General features: G+C 42.1%; 7 protein-coding genes across 7 annotated transcripts; 1 reads left to right on the top strand and 6 right to left on the bottom strand. All coding sequences in view use genetic code 12, as the record gives it.

Annotated features, from left to right (window-relative positions):
* Positions 1–398: 398 nt before the first annotated feature.
* Positions 399–5,161, bottom strand: PICST_89141 (pentafunctional arom polypeptide, shikimate 5-dehydrogenase; the record flags this gene model as incomplete). The annotated part of the gene is made up of 1 exon (XM_001383971.1): positions 399–5,161. One exon carries the CDS (start codon positions 5,159–5,161, stop codon positions 446–448), a length of 4,716 nt encoding a protein of 1,571 aa, XP_001384008.2. The 3' UTR covers positions 399–445.
* Positions 5,162–5,692: 531 nt separating this feature from the next.
* Positions 5,693–7,372, bottom strand: PICST_31221 (predicted protein; the record flags this gene model as incomplete). Its single annotated transcript, XM_001383970.1, has 1 exon — positions 5,693–7,372. The coding sequence occupies one exon, from the start codon at positions 7,370–7,372 to the stop codon at positions 5,693–5,695; it is 1,680 nt and encodes a 559-aa protein (XP_001384007.2).
* A 2,899-nt stretch (positions 7,373–10,271) lies between these two features.
* PICST_31220 (predicted protein) lies at positions 10,272–11,105 on the top strand (the record flags this gene model as incomplete). Its single annotated transcript, XM_001384309.1, has 1 exon — positions 10,272–11,105. One exon carries the CDS (start codon positions 10,272–10,274, stop codon positions 11,103–11,105), a length of 834 nt encoding a protein of 277 aa, XP_001384346.2.
* Positions 11,106–11,133: 28 nt separating this feature from the next.
* Positions 11,134–12,987, bottom strand: PICST_59048 (predicted protein; the record flags this gene model as incomplete). The annotated part of the gene is made up of 1 exon (XM_001383969.1): positions 11,134–12,987. One exon carries the CDS (start codon positions 12,985–12,987, stop codon positions 11,134–11,136), a length of 1,854 nt encoding a protein of 617 aa, XP_001384006.2.
* A 445-nt stretch (positions 12,988–13,432) lies between these two features.
* On the bottom strand, positions 13,433–16,473 carry DSP7 (Dentin sialophosphoprotein precursor). Its single transcript, XM_001383968.1, has 2 exons — positions 16,176–16,473; positions 13,433–16,040 (listed from the first exon to the last, which is right to left on the bottom strand). The coding sequence occupies exons 1-2, from the start codon at positions 16,440–16,442 to the stop codon at positions 13,719–13,721; spliced, it is 2,589 nt and encodes an 862-aa protein (XP_001384005.2). The 5' UTR covers positions 16,443–16,473; the 3' UTR covers positions 13,433–13,718.
* Positions 16,474–17,280: 807 nt separating this feature from the next.
* On the bottom strand, positions 17,281–18,519 carry PICST_83452 (predicted protein; the record flags this gene model as incomplete). Its single annotated transcript, XM_001383967.1, has 2 exons — positions 17,281–18,310; positions 18,338–18,519. 2 exons carry the CDS (start codon positions 18,517–18,519, stop codon positions 17,281–17,283), a joined length of 1,212 nt encoding a protein of 403 aa, XP_001384004.1.
* Positions 18,520–19,486: 967 nt separating this feature from the next.
* Positions 19,487–20,365, bottom strand: PICST_45705 (Glucose/ribitol dehydrogenase; the record flags this gene model as incomplete). The annotated part of the gene is made up of 1 exon (XM_001383966.1): positions 19,487–20,365. One exon carries the CDS (start codon positions 20,363–20,365, stop codon positions 19,487–19,489), a length of 879 nt encoding a protein of 292 aa, XP_001384003.1.
* Positions 20,366–20,905: the final 540 nt, after the last annotated feature.

The raw sequence follows: 20,905 nt of genomic DNA, 5'->3' as shown, positions 1-20,905 counted from the left end.
TTTGCACCCAGCCCATTCCCCGATTTCACCACATTCCCTCTGCAGACCACACTGTCTATCAGTGTGCCACCCTTTCACAATTTTCTACATTTTATCGTTCTACCCCACCAGCCAGCGGATAAACCCCTCGAAGCCAATCCTGCCTAATGCCATGAGTCGTAAAGGAGGGGGAGAGTCATCCCTACCACCAGACATTGAGCCATTTTGGCTATGCCCCCAATGTTGAGTTGATACACAGCCCGAGCAGCCCGATCACCATATTCCTTTTGTCAACAAGTTCCTTATTGAGTTCTTCAGTTAGGGCCTCTAACTTCTCTGAAGCTTCTCAACATTTAATCTAAAAATCGACTACCTTTGCGCAAAATGTATAAACTATTTCCCCTCACTACTGCTTTCATAGAATAATTGTATATGGTCTTATCAACTTTTTGTATATACTAGTACTTCATTGGTTCACAACAGCATCGTGAACCACATCGTAGGGGGCAACAAAACCAGTGTGCAACTGAAATTGCGTAATGCCTTGGTTCACCAACATTTCCACACCAGGAATCACGTTCCACTCATACTTCTCCAGAGCGATCTTCATGATAGGAGTAACTCTGGGCTTGTAGGAAGCTTCTAATAAGGAAGGGGTGAATCCACCAATCTTGGCTTCACCTCCAACGTACAATACTCTCTCAAGCTTGTTCAACAATTGCTCGTCAATTGGCTTGTCTGCTGGAATACAAGAAACAATCAACGAGATAGGTTGTGCAGCTTCAACAGCTTCAACACTGTCCAAAATTTCAATGTTATACTCAGCAGGGAAGTTCTTCTGAATCTCTTGAATCTTGGAAACCGTACGATTGAGCATGTAGATCTTTTTGCAACCTAATTGGTGCAAAGCGTAGACAGCAGCACGAGAAGTGCCTCCACCACCGACAACCAAACCGTTGACATTGACGTTTTCAAGGTTGGGAATTCCATCCCTAACAAAAGACTCTGAAATACCAACCCAGTCGGTGTTCTCACCCAAATACTTTCCTTGTTCGCCCTCCAATTCAATCACAGTATTAACAGCGCCAATAACTTGAGCTGAATCAGACAACTTATCAGTGTATTTCATGATATCAACCTTCAAGGGCATGGTCACAGCCAAACCGCCGAAGTTCTTGTCTTCTTTGATCAATTTCTGAAATGCTTCTCCAGCATCAGATGTCTCAAATCTGTCAAACACGTATGGCAAGTTCAACTTCTTGTAGCCAGCATTGTGCAAGTTGGGAGAACGACTATGGCCAACAGGGTTGCCGACAATCCAGAAGTGCTTCTCTGACAAGCCACCAATGTCAGTGTACGCTTTGTTGATCTGAGCGACATCCAATGCTCCTTCGTTACCAGATTCGGCAGGAATCTTTGCGTGAGTAACTGGAGTCAATCTTGGGTTCAACACTCTAGACAACTTACCTTTTTCACCAACATTGTAGGCAATTAAAGGCTTCAATGTGCTGGTGCCTCTGAATACTTCCAAGCTCAAGTTATCTTGGAACAGATTGGCTCTTCCAACCAACTTGACAAGGTCAGCACCAAGAGAAACACCCTGATTGTATCTGTTTTTCCATTCGACGTTATCCCATCTTAATGAGCCAGAAACATCAACGTAGGAAGCAATGATCTTGGTGAACTTCTTCGATTCCAAAATTCTTTCAAGCAAGTCATTAGGCAAGTCTAACTGAAGGTCCAAGTATTGCACACCTAACTTAATACCCAAAGCCAACAACTCTTCGAGCTCTTCGAATTTGTTGTCGGGGAACTTTCCTCCTTGTGATTCTGTTCTGATAGTGTAGATGATCGGAAGATTAGTCGACTTTCTCAAGATGGCAGTTTGGTCAGCAACGAAAGTATGAGTCGTTTCCTTCAAAAGGTCAACTCTTAATTCGATGGCATCAGAACCTGTGGAGATGTCTTCCAAGGATGAAGCAACTTCAGTCAAGTCAGAGAACGTCAAACTAGTGTAGAAGGACCTCTTCTTAGGAATCTGAGCCACATGGAAGCCGGTGATGGTCTTGATGTAAGTAGTGAAGGAGTTTCGCAAGTGCTTGAATTCGGCATCACTGGAACAATGTGCTGAATAGAAGTGATAGTTAGAACATTCACGGTACCAATTTTCTCTACGTAACCAAACCTGTTTGATTTCATCCACGTAGGCTGGTCTAGTTGTGTCCGCAGAAAGAAGTACAACGGTCTCGTCCAAATCACGATGTAAGTGTAAGACAATTCCACCAGACTTTACATAGCTCTTTAAGGATTCTCTAGCCTCTTCGCCTTCTACAATTCCACCCCCAGTAGACAATACACAGCCTTCAGAGAACTTAATGAAAGATTCTTTAGCTACAATTGCTTCTTGCTTACGGAATTCTTCCCAGCCTTGCTGTTGTACAAACGACCTGATATCAGTGCCAATTTTTTCTTCAAGAACATCGTCCAAGTCTACAAGCTTGAAGCCCAAGAAGGAAGCCATCCACTTCGACAAGGTGGACTTCCCAGCGCCTCTCATTCCAATAACGATGATACTTCTCTTACCATTACCATGTTTTTCAACCAAGGCAGTACTGTCTTCGTGTTGTAATGGAAGCTCGTAGCCATCGATAGCAACCTTGAACTTGGTGTGTAAGATGTCCCACCATCCCGGCCAGGTCTTACCAGTACAAGATCTTTCTTGAATGAGTACCTTATCCTTACACAAACCAGCCAAAAGCGAAAACGACATGGCCACTCTGTGATCGTCAAAAGTTTTGATTCCACGCTTTTCTGTGGATGGGGTAACCAAGTCATTTGGTGAAATTCCATGGATTTCAATTCCGTCTGGCAACTCGTTGGCTACAACACCAAATTTGGCCAATTCAGATACCATAGCGGCGATACGATTACATTCCTTCACTCTCTGGTTGGCGATACCAGTAATAGAGGTAGACTGCGTGCCGTTCTTGGCTACAGCGGCGACTACAGAAGCAGTAAGGAAAGCATCCGTCATTGGCTCCATATCTACATGGGGCAAAGGCTTCAAGTTTCCTACAGATGGACCAGTGACAGTAGTGGAAGTAGCAGTCTGAACCACTTCACAGCCCATAGGTCTCAAAACATCAACAGCAAACCTTGCGTCTCCCTGTAAAGAAGAAGAACCGATGTTTGGAATCGTACAAGATGTTCCTGTCAAGGCAGCAAAAGCCAATGGGTAAGTAGCTGAAGAAGCATCTGATTCGATAACGTATTCCTTAGGGTTTACGTAAGATCCACGGGGAATGTGGTAAGTGTGTTCTTCAGTTTCGGACTTGGTCACGACAATCCCAAACGTCTTCATCATGGCAATCGTCATGTTGATGTACAACTGCGAGATTGGCTTACCTCCTACGAGCGACAAAGTAACCGGCTCATTGGCGTAAGGAGCACACATCAAGATGGAAGAAACGTATTGTGACGAAATAGTAGCAGCTAACTCTATTCTTCCACCGTTCAAGCCCTTACCTGCCTTAACCTTCAATGGTAACGATCCTTCCTTGTTGAGGTAGTCGATTTCCGAGCCATTGGCTCTCAAAGCGTCCACCAAAGGTCCAATTGGCCTTTCCTGCATTCTGGCATTACCTGTTAAAACTACATGTTCACCAGATTGAGGGTTAATACCTACGAGAGGTGCAACAGAAGTCAAGAATCTGGAGGCTGTACCGGCGTTACCTAAGTACAATTGCTCGTCGCAAGATACGAGCTTTCCACCATTTCCAGTGACGACAATGGTTTCACCATTGTCTTCGGTAGAGATAGAAGCTCCCTTCAAAGAAGCAACTGCCTCCAACATGTGTTTGGTATCGTCAGAGTGCAACAAGTTCTTGATTCTGACAGTACCAGTACCCAAGGCAGCTAACACCAACGCTCTGTTAGAGATGGACTTGGAGCCTGGAGGAATGACGACGTTAGTCTTAGGAATCAATTTGTCATCAAATGGATGTACCAATACTTCATCTGTGAGAACAAAGCTCAAGTCTTGTTTGGAGACTTGGTGAGCCTTCAACTGGTAGCACTTTCCGATGGCTTCGAGGATGACACACCTAATCTTACTACCGTCATTCTTCTTGTCAATAGCCATCTTCTTCAACAAGATGTCAATTTCCACATTGTGACGTTTGTTTCCCACCTTCTTCAAAAAGTCTTTCTCGTCGATAGAAACAGGTAAACCATAAGCTACAAGACACTTCGACAATCTAGCGACTGCTACAGGTGACAAAACACCCAAATAACGTGCCAACTCAGCTTCTTTGATCATACCGATGGAAACACATTCACCGTGGAGAGCTTGGGGTGTCAACACGGCTTCAATTGCATGGCCAATTGTATGACCAAAGTTAAGCAAGTTTCTCAAGCCAGTTTCCTTCTCATCGGACGAAACGACAAAAGCCTTTACACGAATAGATTCAAGTACCGTTTTGACTAACTCTTCCTTAATTGAGATTAAATCTGGGGTTTTGGCAGAAACTACAGCGAGGAACTTCTTGGAGAACTTCTCCAAGCGAGTGAATTCCTCTTCGTTCCAGATCGCAGCCGTCTTAACGACTTCAGCCATTCCGTTGATGAACTGTCTAGTTGGTAAGGTCTCCAAGAACGAAACATCTGCGAAGACGTACTCCGGCTGGTGGAATGCTCCTACAAAGTTCTTCCCCAATGGAGTATCTATGGCAGTCTTACCACCTACAGAAGAGTCAACCATGGCTAACAAACTAGTGGGAACCTGAACGACTCTGACCCCTCTCATAAAGGTTGCAGCTACAAAACCAATCATGTCCCCGATCACTCCGCCTCCTACAGCTAGAATTACGGTGTCTCTGGTACATCCCTGTTGCAATAAGAAGTCTTCTACAGCAGCCTTGGTTTCTCTGTTTTTGTTGTTTTCACCTGGTGAAACTGAATAGAAAAGCAAACGGGACTCCGGACGTAATTCTTTAAGTTTGCTTTCGAATTTGTTACGCAACTTGGTGAACGGAGTAGTTCTGGCCATGTTGGTGTCTGTGACAATCACATAGGTAGATGAGGCTAGATGTGAAATTACCTCCTGGACAATGTGGTCCTGGATGCCGTATCCCACATGGATGGTCTCGGCTCCGAGAATCGATACCTTCTCGACAGACGTCATGGTCCAGCTATGGAGAATTATATGTGGATAATGAATGAAAAATTGGATTGAAATTATTTGAAAATGGAAATTATTATACCCAGTTGCAACTGTCGAAAAAATGAATCATCGGTCACGTGAGGATGACGAGCGATAACGGCGGGTGGTCCAGTGGTACGATGCCATTAGATACACAAGAGCATATTAGGTACGTGTACTGTGTATTCATGCCTTGATTTCAGTTTATGTATAGAAATGTATAACAGTATGTACTCGTCGTTGACTATTCTTGGTGTATTTGTTCTCATATTCAGTGGTTATTCATCTGCTTAACTATGAGAATTTTGTGCGTTGGCTGCGAAAAACTCTACCTCACAGTTGATATTCTAACAATGTAACACCTTTGAATGAGCACAATTAGCACATAACAATGTTGATTTAGTATCCTATAACATCTAGTATCAGTAGAAAATTCTACGTATATCTACTACAAATAGGTAGTATATGCTTGTTTTAGTATTATGTATTATGTATCCATGCTCTATCTATTGTCTATTTCTTCTTGCCCTTCTTTGCCTTCAACTCTGCCACTCTTGCCTGTTCCTCAGCTACATACCTCTGTGCTATATCCCTGATATATTCCAAACACTCATCCGCTCCCTTGTCCGGGTTATCAAGCTGCCACACCAAGATCTCTTCTGTCACTAGCGTCACCCAGGGCCCTGGTTTCACTCCCAATTCCTGGGTCAATCTAGTACCATCGATAAGAGGTTTGATCTTGTCAGCATCCAGCAATCCTTCGTCATCAATGTATTCCAAGAAATCCAGGTATTTGTTCGTGATCTTCTGGATCGTGTACACGAACTCGGGGTGGTGTCTGACGTCGTCAGGAATAACAGGTACTGGTCCCACGGTGGATACACCCAAAGTCTTTAAATTCTCCATAATATCAATAAAGCAATTGAAAAAGATGTTTAAATCAGCGAACGACTTGAACTTTCTCAAGTACATCCCCATCTCAGATCGCTTGACAAGTTTCGGATTGGCAAAGTATCGATCCAAGATTTCACGGGACTCTACATACTCATCAGTAATGGTGGTGACGATATCGACGTCATAGTTCTTAGTCTTGAGACCATTTCTCATCAAGATCTTGGCTACTGGAGAGGGCACACGGTCTTTGGGGAGATGCTTGCACCGCAAACCACGATATGGAAATAGAATTACAGCGAGCCAGAACGGGTTATGATACTCGTAAATCAGCGACAACCGCTTGAATTCCCTGCCAAAGTGGTTTTGAATTGTTCTTTCTACGTCTACAAAGATGGGATGCAAAGTGGCTGCTAGGGCAACATGGTCACTGATTTCGTCACAAGATGCTTTCAACTTGGTCACTACGTCAGGCGTAGCCAATACCAACTCTTCAGTGCTGAAGATCCTGCTATACAAATTGGCATAGTTGATCAACCGCAACCCGTAGCTTGGATTCTTACTGGTGAAAATCTTGAGCAACTCGACTTCGATTCTCTCTTTGGAGATCTTAGTCGTCAAGGATTCTCTGATCTCAGGACTCGTCATCGCTTCTAAAGTCTTTGGCTCTACGATGAAATTGAATCTACTGGCAAATCTAATGAGACGAAGCACACGTAATGGGTCGTCCAAGAATGTCTGCAATGGCTCTAAGGGAGTACGCAATACCCCATCTTGTAAATCCTGAAGACCTTTGCCTGTAAAATCTTCAATTTCGTTCTTGTTCAAGTTGAAGAATAGCGAGTTGAGCGTAGCATCCCTCCTGTAGGCATCCTCTTCTGGTGTACCAAATTTGATAATCGGTACTCTGCTATCGTCAGAATACTCCTCTGATCTTAAGTTGACAAAGTCTATATCCATACCAAAGAGTTTAGTAGTACATGTCTCCAAGTGTTTTGATTTCTCGGGGTTCTTCTTAATGGTGTGAATGGCCTTGAGATGCAATTCTGGATTGTGCACCCTCAAGTATTCGTGCAAATTGGAAGCAAACTGCTCTCCAGACTGGTGATTTACAGCGATGTCGATGTCATTGCTATGATTGCCCAAAAGCTTGTCCCTGACCCAGCCACCTGTGATGCGCAATTCAAGCGGAAACTTGTTGGGATATGTCTCGCTGTGATGGCGACAGTAATCCACCAACAAGTTCTGGATTTTGGCCTCTGTCTCAGAGAGAGTGATGGTGGTTTGGATCGGTCTTTTCATCAGATGGGAGATATGTCTGGAAAAGGTGGCAAATGGAATTGAGACGGAGAAAGTGGCCAGACAGGTTACTAGTAGTTTCAGGACACGTCTATACATACAACACTGTCATATACTCTGGTTGCACTATGAAAGGGAGAATGTGTGTGGAATTGTTGGTTGTGAAAGAACTGAAAAATTAGGTAATCTATTGTGCGAAGAGCCTTTAGTGACTACAGCAATTAGTGAGAATTTGTGTATGCAGAAAGAAATAGCGAGAAAAATGAGTCAGTAGCGAGAAAAACAGAAGTTTAGGGAGAGTGAAGTAGGAATTTATGAGGCTCTAGTGAGAATAAAGAAAATGGCCAGGGAAAATTGCGAGAGATTAGTGAGCACCGCGAGATTGCAAGTATAAGAAAGAATGAAATTAGAGAGCCTCTCTCTACAAAGCGGTTTAGTTCACATGGATGGCAAAACTTGAAATCGATCAGAGAGAGTCCGAATACACAAGCAACAGTTGATAATTACTAATAGCTGGCAGCCTTTTCCAGTTCTGTGCCTTCAAACTCTGCAACCATCCTGTATATCGCAAGAGTAAAAAAATTGCAAAAAAGTTCTCGGCGCTACCACATCGTGAACAACCTGGCCTTACATTTCCCCGGCAACTACCTTCGTCGAAAACTGGGGCAAAAAATCATGTCACTAGAGCAAATATTCTATGAGCGGTACGGGAATCGAACCCATGTCACCTGCTTGGAAGGCAGATATGTTAACCACTACACCAACCGCCCAATTGCTATGCTGCAGATTACTGGAAATTGTATTGGTGATATTATTCTCTCCCTTTCAGATTTCTGGCTTTTTTTTCAAATTTCTAAGGGTGATTCGTCAAACAAATCAAAACAGTATTAGGAAATATGAATTGGTGGTATCCTTTGGGTTCTTCCAAACATTTGGTGTGGATTAGAGGAATAGTTTATAATGTGGTAAAAAAGTTGAACTGCGATCGCAATTTCCACTTCTTAAAATTCCTTGTAAAAACAAAATATTTCGTAAAACTAAATCTTTATTCAAAGGATAATACCAGCAATAACCTGTTCAGTAGCCCAACTAATGCTATTATGTATCGTAAGTTGAAACCATACCCCTAACCAAGCTCAAGCCTTTTCGTCTGGGGTGGATTTCGCGTTCTTCAGATATACTTTCCCGTGACTTGGTACATCTTTAGATCAGTATGAAGTCTATGCCAAGAGAGTACTCCAAATGACTTTTCATGAAATACTTAGAGGAAAGATGTTGGCAGTGGAAAGTGGTAAGACTGGAGTCTTAAAAGACTGGGCTTCAAGCTTTAAGTCGTTAATGTCGTTCAGTCCAGTTAACAGTTCATTGAGATAATGGGAATTTGCCGATTTAACAAACTGGAGTTGTGAAAGTAGTCCTCTTTAGTATTATACTGTTGGATCACGGCCAAGATTTCTGAAAGATCCCAAAATTTGTAATTTCTGGTTATCAAGAAATCGGTTATAAACTCCTCTTTTATCAGCTTTTTCCAATTTTTCATATTTTTTTGAAGTTTAATAAGTTTGCTATTTTGTTTTGATCTTTCTGAATTCTTTCAAGTTAGGATAAGAGAGATCTTGTTGTTCCTGTGAATCTGATGAGCTGACTGTAGACTCCAAAGGGTCCATTTCATTATCATCATTTGCAGCCATTTACGATTCCTGTACTTGGTTGGTCACGTGTTGGAAATGTCTTAGTTTGAAGTTAAACTATCCTTCGTGGGCCATAAAAGATATAGCATCGGACAACCAGACAGTCAGTGAGATTTTAACGTGACTGGACATGTTATTCATCAGTATTTGAAGGTTTTGCCTAGAAGAATGTCTCTGAATTGCTGTGTTCATTGGCATGTGTGGACTAGGCCCATCGGATCAATATTTGCGACATGGGCATACACATTTCTATCAATTTTAGGTTATTTCGGATCTCAAAAGGCTTCACTTCAAATGTCTAACCAAATAGAACCGCTGGATGTCTCTCCAGTTGATTTAATGCTTATGGTTAGTGGTTTAATGTAAAAAATCATAAAATTCACGTGATAAAAATGGCGTGATTAAATGATGTTCTGAAGCGTTTTCTGAATTCCCCTTCAACAAATCATCCGTGATAGTTTAGTGGCTAGAATTACCGCTTGTCGCGTGGTAGACCGGGGTTCAATTCCCCGTCGCGGAGATTTCTTGCGCAAATGGTTTAGTGGTAAAATCCAACGTTGCCATCGTTGGGCCCCCGGTTCGATTCCGGGTTTGCGCATTCTTTTTTGCCTCTCTGTTCTATGCCATTAGTTGAAGGGTACTACTTGTTAAAGTTTTCTCTTTCTCTTTTTGGAGCAGGCTATTTGGAGCAGGTTTGTTAATAATGGTTGCGAATTGGATGCGAAAATCTAAAATCGATTTGGATGCTAACAAATGAGATTAAGTATTTGCAGTATAAGCTAACTGAACCACTCAATATTTCCTATGGCATGTGATTTGTAGTTATAGCTGTAGTTATAGTTGTCATCGTGGTTGTTTCTAACGTGAGCCGAGTTCAATTGAATTCGTTCAAAAAAGCGTATATTCTCACGTTTGTTTCAATTTCATCGAAAGTAAAGGCAACGAAATTCTTTGAAGACGAACACAATTCTTTGGCTATTAATTGATTTCATTAGTGTATTCTTCTACCAAAGTTCACTTTACAATACTGAATGTTTTCGTCTGGCCCATTGAATGGCTACTTTATCACTAGAGCTGCAATTTGCAATCCATGAACTACCATCAAATACATTTATGCAGGATGAAGCACATCTCCATATTTAGTATGATTATGATTTTTCACTTTGATCACTCTCAGATTTTCTAAGTATACGCCATTCTAACTATCCAGCATGTCTAGCGGACAGAACCAGGATCTCATCTTGTTCAAAGATAATTCCCTAGTACTGGAACAAATTTTGAACTCCAAAGCTTCCTTGTTATCTCTTATCACTCATGTTCAAGGCACATCTCCAGCATGGCTAACCAACTCATTGATAGAAAACGCATTGTGTGGAACTGCTGCTTTAGTGAACAATGACTTGACCAAAAAAGTAGACAATCGTGCTGAGGTCATTCTTATATCATTTCTCCACTCAAAGGACCATTACATAAAGAATTGCCGCAAAAACGGCTTGGATCTTGCTACAAATCCTTCATTCACATTCGTAGATTGCTTTACCAAGTTATTCACCGAAACCATCAAGACACCAGAAAAGGCTTCATCTGAAGTAGCAAACTTGTTTGGAAACATAATATCTACTATTTCAAAAATAGAAAACTCAAGAAAGGTCGTTTTTGTAGAAGCTCCAGAAATTCTTCTTCAAGCCACTTCTGTATCCAGTGACGAGCTCTTGGCTCTATTGCTCAAGGTTAACAGACTATCTCGTCAGTTGTTTGTGATATCATCACGAGATTACAATACAGTATTCAATTTAGACTCTTCTGTTTCGCAAGATCCAGTATTTAAGTGTACAGACTTTTTGGTAAAACTTCACCATCGTTCACAGTACAACATTAGCCTACAACCGTTACTGACTGGCAGAGCTAATGACATCACGGGCAGTCTAGCCGTCTCCACGGGAGCTATACCAGTAGACTCGCTTATACCCAACCTCTACGTCAACGAGAAGGAGTACATCTTCAACATCACTAAGGACTCTAACGTTAGGTTGTTTCTTAGATAGGCTAGCATTTTTATCATATATATAGAGACTAACCTTTCTTTCTATGTATGTTGTATAGATCATCCAATGCAAACTCAATAGAACATCTAGTCCACAAGAGTGGAAACAACGGCCAGACAGATCTTTCCCCTACCAACACCCAGTAGGGTATGTTCTCCATTGTCTTGTGAACATCAAACACTCTGCCAAAGTCCTTAACGAGATACATCAACTCAGGAACAATCGTTACCTCACGGATGCTGGCTAAAGATTGTAGCGACGTAGGCTTCTCATCTATGAAGAATCTCTTCATGACATCATTTAGCAACCCTAATTTGTTCATCACCACTAAACGGTGCTGGATTTCCATGCCAACAATGTCTTTGACATGCTTGAATAAAGTGAATGTCGTATCTTTGGTGTATTTTTCCACATCGTCAACATATGTCTTGCTCAATTCTACATCTGTATTCGTTGCAGGAATGTCCAAAAGCTTTGTCTTGCAATGTCCCGTATCGTTGTATCTGACTTTGCCATATACATGGTAATGTTTGAGATCGTTACTGATGAGAGGTGCCAAGTAGGGGCGGGCTAAACTGATAACGAAATGATTGACGTTGAAAAGCTCTGTCAACCTGGTATAGGGAGAATTTTCTTTAAGCTGACCATTGTCAAACATGAAACTGCCTCCATTATCATCCCTCTTCTTGAAGTTGAAGTACTGCTGTGAATATGTCACATCTTGGGGCTTCAAGAAGGTGATATTGAGATCTGGCGATCTGGGCACAATATTGTTGTTGAAGTCTTTCACATAGATTTGGACATTGTCAGAAAGGACACCTGTTCCTATACTGGCATAAATGGCTGTCCAGATAATGACGTTGGGAGCAGTTATATAGTTGAGAAGCGAAGGCACCAATTGGTGAGTAGGGTGCACTACGATGTTGAGAACCTTCTCCGTTTTGAGATACGCTTCTTCAAACGTCAAGTCGCCGATGGTGTCTTTGACAAACTTAAGGAAAATCAAGATATCCTCAGAATAGCCCTTTTTTACTACATTTTCTATGACATTACCGTATCTTTCATCTACATCGTGATTCAAACGATCCATGCTCTTCATGACATCAGCGATCGAAATCAAGATCGGAATCAACTCCTGATCTGTGAGTGTACAGACCAACGAAGCCACAGCAGCTCCCACAGCGCTGCCACCAATTATACGGGGCAACAAACCCTTGAAATACAATGCTTTAACCACTCCTAAGTGACATAACCCAAAGAGAGAACCACCCTGTAGCAACAACGCAGTAGACCCAAATGACTGTCTCACATCATGGAAGAAGTCTAGCTTCAACTGCTTGCTATTCATGATATACTCTTCGTTGTCTCTCTCACTATTGATGGACTCGTTGAGATAGTTCAAGCAATTGAGCACTTCAGCAATATACTCCTCAATCTTGAATTTGGTACCCATATACGACTTGATATAGAGTCGCTTCTGGGAAATGCCACCAAAATTACGAATTAGACCCGAACGCAAAAGAGACATTATCAACAGAGAATCCTCGCTAAGTCTCGCCTGTTGCAAGAGTTTGATTCTGTCGTTTATAAGCAAATAGTCGTAGTGCTTCAGAATGAAGTTCTGTCTCCACAAATCCATGTTGGTGAGCTTGTCGATCTCAGCCACCGTCTGCTTCCATTCATTGTAACTTTTGACATTCTTCAAGTGCTTGAGGTACTCTTTGAGCGGATCTTTCAGGTTGTAGAACGAGTAGAGCCGTTTGACCCAGAAAAAACATATATCCATGAAGAAGTCAAGTATTACCCAGATGAAGCTCGGAGTGTGGTTGATGACAAACGATACCACAGGGAGAACGTATACTTGCGCTAGACTTCTGAACATAGATTACAGCAGTGGATACAAGGTAAGCTTGCTAAATTATGAAAAAAACAACCAGAACCCGAAATAAATATTGAAGACCAGCTTCCTTAAATGTACTAATAGTGATACCTTCAGACGTCAAATGGGCTATAGGATTCAATCGAAATTCAACAAATATCACTGTGAATAACCAGCCACCTTTGAAATATCAATAAATATCAAATTGAAATGCCAAATCTCAAACTGTACAACGAATGTTGTTATTTCACTAATAATCCAGAATCAATCCCCCGATGTTTATACTACGCTAACAGATGCAAAACCCAAACTCTGAAAATAAACAACAAAATCCAACTGTTCCAAAAAACGCCACTAATCCAATCAGATGAATGAGTTTCGGCTATACTGGCATGATTACGAGAGAAACCATAAGTGTATCTTGTAGTGAATGTGCTGTCGTACATTTCAATATTATCACGTGCGTTTATTGGGAAAGATGGAGTGCTTCTGATGATGCTGAATTATGTGCAGGTTTAACATTAGTTGCAAAAAAGTAGAGCGAGTTACCCAGATTTAGATGAATATCCAATTATTCACAAATACTTGAATGAAATGTTTATTCACACTCTACAGCACATGCAACATTTCTCCTTTTATCTCCGGCTCAACCTTTACATTTATAACTAGTGTAGACAAAGAAGAATGAACGTGCTCTTCGAACTTGCATTCCTATTTTAATAAATATATGTAGATCACTCGCTGGACTTCATCAACTTCCGTCCCTTACTAAAGAACTTCTTTCCAAGACTCGAAGCCAGCAACCCAGTACCTTCCACCTTGTCCTTGACAATAGAGACTCTGCTTCTAATAGAAGTGTGTCTTCTGATTTCGGAATGGGTCGCATTCTGATAAGCTTCGGAGGCGATTCTTCCAATATGAATATTGGAAGAGACCTGTGATTGCTTCAAAGCCTCCTGTAACCAAGTTTGCAACCCTGTGTCGTAGTCACTTTCCTTCTGAAGTGCATCTTTCAATGCTGCTATTCTGTCCTGTGGCTGTGAAATAGACATAATCTTCTTCCAGTCAAATACAGGGTAATTATGCGGCACAGCTGGATGACTCAGAGGCGTAGAAACCGTCTTCTTGGGCTCAATGGAAGAGAGTTCACTTTCATTTTTTTTGGCGTCCTCTTTGCTGGTGTTATCGTTTATGTACGTATCGTCTGATGCTATTCTCCTGTCGACGCCAGTTTCTGGATCCTGAGTTATTAGACTGTTGTACTTCTGGCGCTGGTCTTCTGCCTTGCCCAAATTATCGCGAGAAGCACCTGGCGTTAACGTCTCTTCTTTGAATAAAGTAGAATGCGGGTGTTCAAGTAAAACTGTATCAGTGGTGAAATTAGAGTTCGTTCCTTCTAATGCCTGTACAGGCTCATCAGTGGTTGTGTCATCATTATTGTCATCATCTTCATCAATGCGCGGCAATTCAGCATCAATTGTGTCCGGAATAGATGTAGTGCTTCCATTAGAACCAGTAGAAATTTCAGAAACAGTTCTCACCTTAGTGAACTTCTTAAAGTTTTCATCTTGTTTTATAGGGTCGAAATTAAACGACTCATTATCATTGTCATTGATGAATTGATCTCGGAAATTGTTGGTATTTGGCTTCCATCCACCCATATTCAAGGTGCCTGTACTCATAGTCGATATTCTTCTTGAAATGTCTTCCTTTTCATTGTCGTTATCGTCTCGTGCAACTGGATTGCCATCACCTAATTGCGAAGAATTGTCTATAGATATTCTACCAGTTGAAAGTGAACCTGTAGACGCAACAGGACGCAATTCAGTCAACTTCAAAGGCTGTTCAGGACTAAACTCCTGATCTTCTTCCGCAACCGTCAGTTCTCCAATGACTTCCATGTTGTTATTATTACTTTCTACGTCGCCATTGATATAACCACTGACTGCATCGGCGATATTGGAATAATCCTCTGAAACCAAATTCTTTCTTGTTTCAGGAGGTTTTCTAATTGACTTTTTACGCACATTGAGTTCACTTACATATTCCTCATGGCCCTTTTTGGCTTCGTCAATGGACAATGGAGCAATTGGTGTTGTGACTTCATCTTCAAAGTCATCATATTTGCTGAAGGAAACGTCTTGGAAATCAGGAATATCGAAGTCATGAATCGAATCGAGTTTGGGTAATAATCCACGTTCGTCTTTCTTAGAACTGCTATCTACGGTGGCTACTTCCAAATCCTTAATTAAGGAATCGATGGTTTCCGTCTTGCCGATCTCTTTTTGTTGTAATTGCGGAGTTGCTCTAGCGGAAGAGTACTTAAACGAGAAGTTGCTATTGCTGTCATTATTGGATTCCGAAGCGTCTTCAAGAACGAGATCAGCATTGCTGCTATGCTGACTATTGTATCCCCAGTCATCTTCATCCGAAGATCCGTCATCTACGTTGAAGTTCTTGGTATCAATAGATAACACCAATGGAGCTGGAGATGGTCCGGGCGATTTCGATTTTGGGTCTAGACTCGATCTGCTGTGATTGGCATCTAAAGAAGGTGATTCGTAAGCAGAAGGCAAATTATCTGATTCAGGAGGGACGCGCTTAAGTGTGTCCTTTCTCAGCGGTTTCTCCGTAGAAGTTTCAGCTCCGAGAATATCTCGAGACCTGGAGAAGAATTGCGAAGAATCAGCAAGTGTTAATGACTCTGGTTCATGTTGGATGGAGTCGGCATCTGAACGGAAACTGGAGTCAGATTGTGGCGTTTCCGGCCCTGCGAAGCCTCCTTGTGAAACACTGTACGTTGGTGTTGGTGGAGCTAAATCGGCATCACCATTTTTGTCGTAGATATGTGCTACTTTGGTCACAGTATGGACAACCGGATCGTCAGGGCCGTAGCCAAGTTCCGTGCCTGCACTGCTTTTACGACTTGCATCATGTATGTCTTCAACAACTTCCGGGAAACCGGAATCGTCATCGTCGTCCAGATCATCGGAATCAGACGTGGGAGCGTTTTTGAACTTGTCGATCGACAACACCAAATCCGAGGGCGCGGGCAGCTGACGGATGCCTGGATCTAACGATGATGACGATGACTTCGCAGCATGTGCTGTCGCGTTTGCTGCGTTTGAATTGGAGGAGTTGGCGGAATAGGAATTCGCAGCATTTGAACTTTGGTAGGGATTGTGATCTACATTGCCCGAATTAGCCTGGGACTGGATTTGATGAAGCTGCTCCGTTGGAAGTGGATGACTGTAGCCATTGCTGCTATCACTATTGGGAGTACTATCCTCAGGCAATTCAAATCGCTGGGGCGTTGGTGGTTTTTGCTTCTGCCGGGAGTCAGGATCAGACTCGTATGCATCATCATAATCGTACTCGTCACCCCAATCGTCTCCGTAGCTCGGGACTGAAGCGTTGACCCACCTGTTGGACTTGTGTCTTCCGAATTGATCCGACATGAGAATTGACCAATTGAAGAAAGAATGGAAGGACACCAAAGAAAAGAAAGAAAAAGAATGAATAAAATTGTTTATTGTTATTTTTGTAGAAATGGAGTAAATTTAGTTCGCTACGTACCTGATATCAGAGGTCGTGATCTAACCAGTTAAATGAGCTGAGACGTTGAATAACCGTGATTCAGCACGTGACAAAAATAGTAAGTTGAAACATAAGTTTGACGGGCAGTTAATGGGAGAAGAAGCAAAGGGAGGGATTGAAGAAAGAGTAAACGTAGAAGTGAAAAGAAGTCGTCGAAATTGTAGGATGTAGTTTTGGTGTTTTTTCTGGACAAATTGTATAATTTTGACGAAATTCATATTATGCTGTTGGGTGCCATAGCCCTATTCACTTTTGTGCCAGTTGCTAAGCCTAAGCCCGTATTAAGCAATGAACGAGGGTGAGATTCTGATTTACTAAACGTAGAACATGTAACATAGGAAACAGAGTCCTATTACAGCTTCGTATATATCTTCGGAATGATATAGATGGAGCAGAAGCAATGTAAGTTAAGATAATTATTTTCTGGTAATGCAATTTTTCGCAGCCGTTTAATACAGATTCTGTTTTGCACCCATTTATCAATTATTGAACACTTCTTAGTCCGGCAACACAAAATAGTATAAATTCTGTTCTATTAGAGAAAACTCTCTGATAACAATGGTAGGTTTTCATTTCTATGTTTTCTACAACAAATTCACGTTATGTATTCATAGCTGTGAACGTACTATCTACAATCAACTTTGCATTTGACAGTTTTGCTTGCTAATAAGCAGCTTAAGATATACACCGAAAATACAATTACATGATGAATTGAATGTTCATATCCTGAGGATGAGAACAACTCAATTGCGGCTTTTGCGAGTACTTGGCCGCCAAGATCGTTCTCATATTGTTCAAAAGAGACAAGTACGACTGGTTGGGGAGCTCGTTCAACACTTTGATGAACGACCACGACATAGCACCGGTGGCTCGGCCGTTTTCCTTTGCATCAGCAGAAGTCTGGTCATCCTTACACCCAGAAATCGAGATCACATCAGCTGCAGAGAACTTAGCTTGTCTTACCTGGTCCTGGTTGGTAGAGCCTTGGCGGGCTACTTTCTTAACCAATCCAGTAAGCGACGAAATGGCACCTCCAATGTTGCCTCGCTCATAACTAATGAATGCATTAAGTGCATCCGAGCCTGCATCCTTCAACAAATTAGGTTCCTTGACTACTCCCTTAGTGGAGTACACATAGGGTAAGTCGAGAGCGGTTCCAGAATGGCAAGAGTCGTACAAAGCCGTCAAACGACAACCAGGAGGAAGAGGTCTTACCATAATTGCATGCATGTCATCATCCACTATATGACCAGCTTGCTGGAAATCAACAGGGTAGATAACGTCATCGTAACCAGATTCTTCGTCTCCATCCGTGTCCGCTGTTGTACCCCCGTGACCAGAATAGTGGAATACCAACGAGTCATTAGGACGTGCATCCTTAACAAGCCATTGCATCGCCCTGATGATGTTGTTCTTGGTTGGAACTCGAGATATATCGTTCTGGTCATCTGTCAAAATGACAATGTCGTTCCACTGGTAGCCCCAATGGTCAACAAGAAACGAACTCATGTTCTTGACGTCGTTGATGCAGCCCCGCAATTCGTTTGGTGAGCCAAAGTAGTTTACTCCTACCAAAAGCGCCTTTTTACGCCCACTACAGTTCGAATATTGGAACGTGTAGCCAGAATTCTGACCGAAGGACTGAGATCCAGATGGAGGGGGCCCTGTAGGACGTCCCCATTGACTCTGGTCGCCATAGCCAGTGCCTCCTTGAGGAGGAGCAGATGGTCTAGAGTATTGAGGCTGTTGAGAGTACTGAGATTGCTGAGAGTACTGGGATTGTTGATCATACTGACCTGGAGGAGGTCCCTGTGGACGAGAATAGCCCTGTTGCCTGTAGCTATTATTGGGGCCAGAGTTGTAGCCATTATTGTTAGGAGGAGGACCTTGTGGAGGAGGGTATCCTCCGTAGGTGTTGTGACCGGAGCCTGGAAACATGGTAGCAGTAATCTACGGTTATCTTAGTACAAGGAAGAAGCGAACAGAAATAAAAGAGAGCCGATTGCCTTTGTAGAACGAAAGAAATGTTGAATTCGTAGATACTCAAATGTAACAAATTTCAGGAAAGCCTTGATTCTGGGGACGCTAGAATCGGGCATGGGCACGCGCAATTTCACACGTGCGAGAAATCGTCTACACTGATTCAGTATTCTGGTTTCGTTGTGATACTACAGCTTCTGAGCAATTGAATACTGATAATTCCGTAAGAAAGGGATGTATTAGATTGAATAAACTTCATTCTTTGAATAGAATTTGCATACGCTAAAATATAAAATTTGTGCACCAGATTCTGATCTCTATATTTTTCTCAGTTGATTCGATTTATCCGGAAACCGGATTATCTACATAATGGAACACATATAAACCTGTTGTTGAACTCAATTGCTGGTTGGATATGTTACTAGTTCTATAGGGCTTTACTCTGTGGAAGATGGTCTCAGCCAACAATCGACATATGTACTCACTTCAAATTGTGCAGTCTGACTTGATCTGAATACTGGCGGAACTTGGGAGACGAGATGCGTCGGCAGAGTAGCCAAAGATAAGAATATCCGAAGATGGCTGATTGAGAGGAACTGTAGGAAATTAGCAGAATGATAAAATACAAAATTTGGGTTCAGAAATGTGGGGAAGATAAGCATCGTGAGAATGGCTGCAAAATCTGAAAATACCCAATTTGGATCGATGTACCCCAACCCCCAGATACTCTTAATACAAATACAAGATAAATCAAAAGCAGGACTACAGGCAACTTGTAATGTTTGCACACGATTTCACATCACATACTTGCATAAGTAAGAAAATGAGTCAATAGTAACCTTGAATTCTACATCCTTCTTCGTCTCTACATCCTCACAAAAAAGCTTATATATTTATTCCCTTCATAATCCCTTCATAAACCCACTTAGATCTTTGCTGATGGATCTTCGTTAGCAGCGATAACCACGGAAGGATAGAGATCTTGCATGTAACTCCCGATGTGCCATGCCCCACCGTCAACAACTTCAATAGTACCGGTCACATAAGAAGCAGCTGGAGAGAACAAATAGACAGTGGCTTCGGCAATATCTCTACTCGTACCGAATTTTTGTAATGGGATTTTGTCACGTAAGCCATTTCCCCCATCCTCACTAGGTGGTGCCAATCTAGCAAAGCCTTCTGTTCCTTCGATTAAACCGGGAGCAATGGCATTGGAACGGATTCCCAAAGGACCCAATTCAACAGCCAAGGCATTGGAAAGAGCATCTACACCAGCCTTAGCAGCGCCAACATGCAACTGGAATGGAATACCGTAATAGTGCAAGGTGGCCGAAACAAATAAGTAGGCACCTTTGGTCTTTCTGAGTTCTTGGAATGTGGCCTTTGCTGTGTTATACGAACCCAACAAGTCAATGGAAACGACAGACTTGAAAGCATTGGAAGACAAGTGGTTGAAGTCTGAAATGAAATTACCAGCGGCACCAGCAATGACGAAATCGATACGGCCAAGCTCTTTGACAGTGACTTCCACAGCCTTTGCGATCGATTCTACTGATCTGACATCGACTCCACCAATTCCAATGACTTTAGCACCGGCTCTCAATTGTTGAATTTCTGCGGCAGCCTTCTCAGTCTTTTCGACGTTTCTACCAATAATAACAGCGTTGGCTCCAAGTAATACCAAGGCTTCGGTCTGCACTCTGCAAATGGTACCTGCTCCTCCGGTGACAAAGACAACCTTGCCCTTGAAGAGATCGGGCTTCCAGGAACCGTTGGTGACAAAGGATTGATCTAAAGTGCTCATTTTAAGGATATTCGAGTGTTCAATGGAGACAATAATTCTACAAGATCAGGAGTTTCTCAATGCGACGAAAAACCTGGGTAAGTAGTAATCTAAAGGTGGTAATATAGAGTTGTTTTCAGAGATACCAACCGTGAGATAGATAGAAGAAAGTAGTGTTCCATAAATTCCAGATGTCAAACCTTCTATATAGTTTTTCAATTATTTCAGTTTTTGTGGGGTATACATCTGGTGCCGAGGAAACGTTCCCTGGTAGGGACTTTCCTTCCTCGGATCTGCATATCATGCAACAATTTAAGGGACCGGAACTAGGCTGCTAGGCTAATGAAACTACCTAAAGTTGCGGAAAAGATGTTCAACTGCTCGAAATACCATGTCTGTAATTCTATCGTCATCTGAGAGAATGGCAGAGAAAGACTCTGGTGTGAATAGACGATTTATTCGTATTGAGGTTCAATTTTTCAGCAGGCGTGTTTCTAGAATCGGATATCAAATCAACTCTCGCTTAGAAAAATTTCAGATGCATGGCAATTATTCCGAGCA

Source organism: Scheffersomyces stipitis, chromosome 4, assembly GCF_000209165.1.
Source record: "Scheffersomyces stipitis CBS 6054 chromosome 4, complete sequence".
In the NCBI taxonomy this organism is placed as follows: Eukaryota; Fungi; Ascomycota; class Pichiomycetes; order Serinales; family Debaryomycetaceae; genus Scheffersomyces; species Scheffersomyces stipitis.
This window is presented reverse-complemented; position numbering and strand designations above follow the sequence as displayed.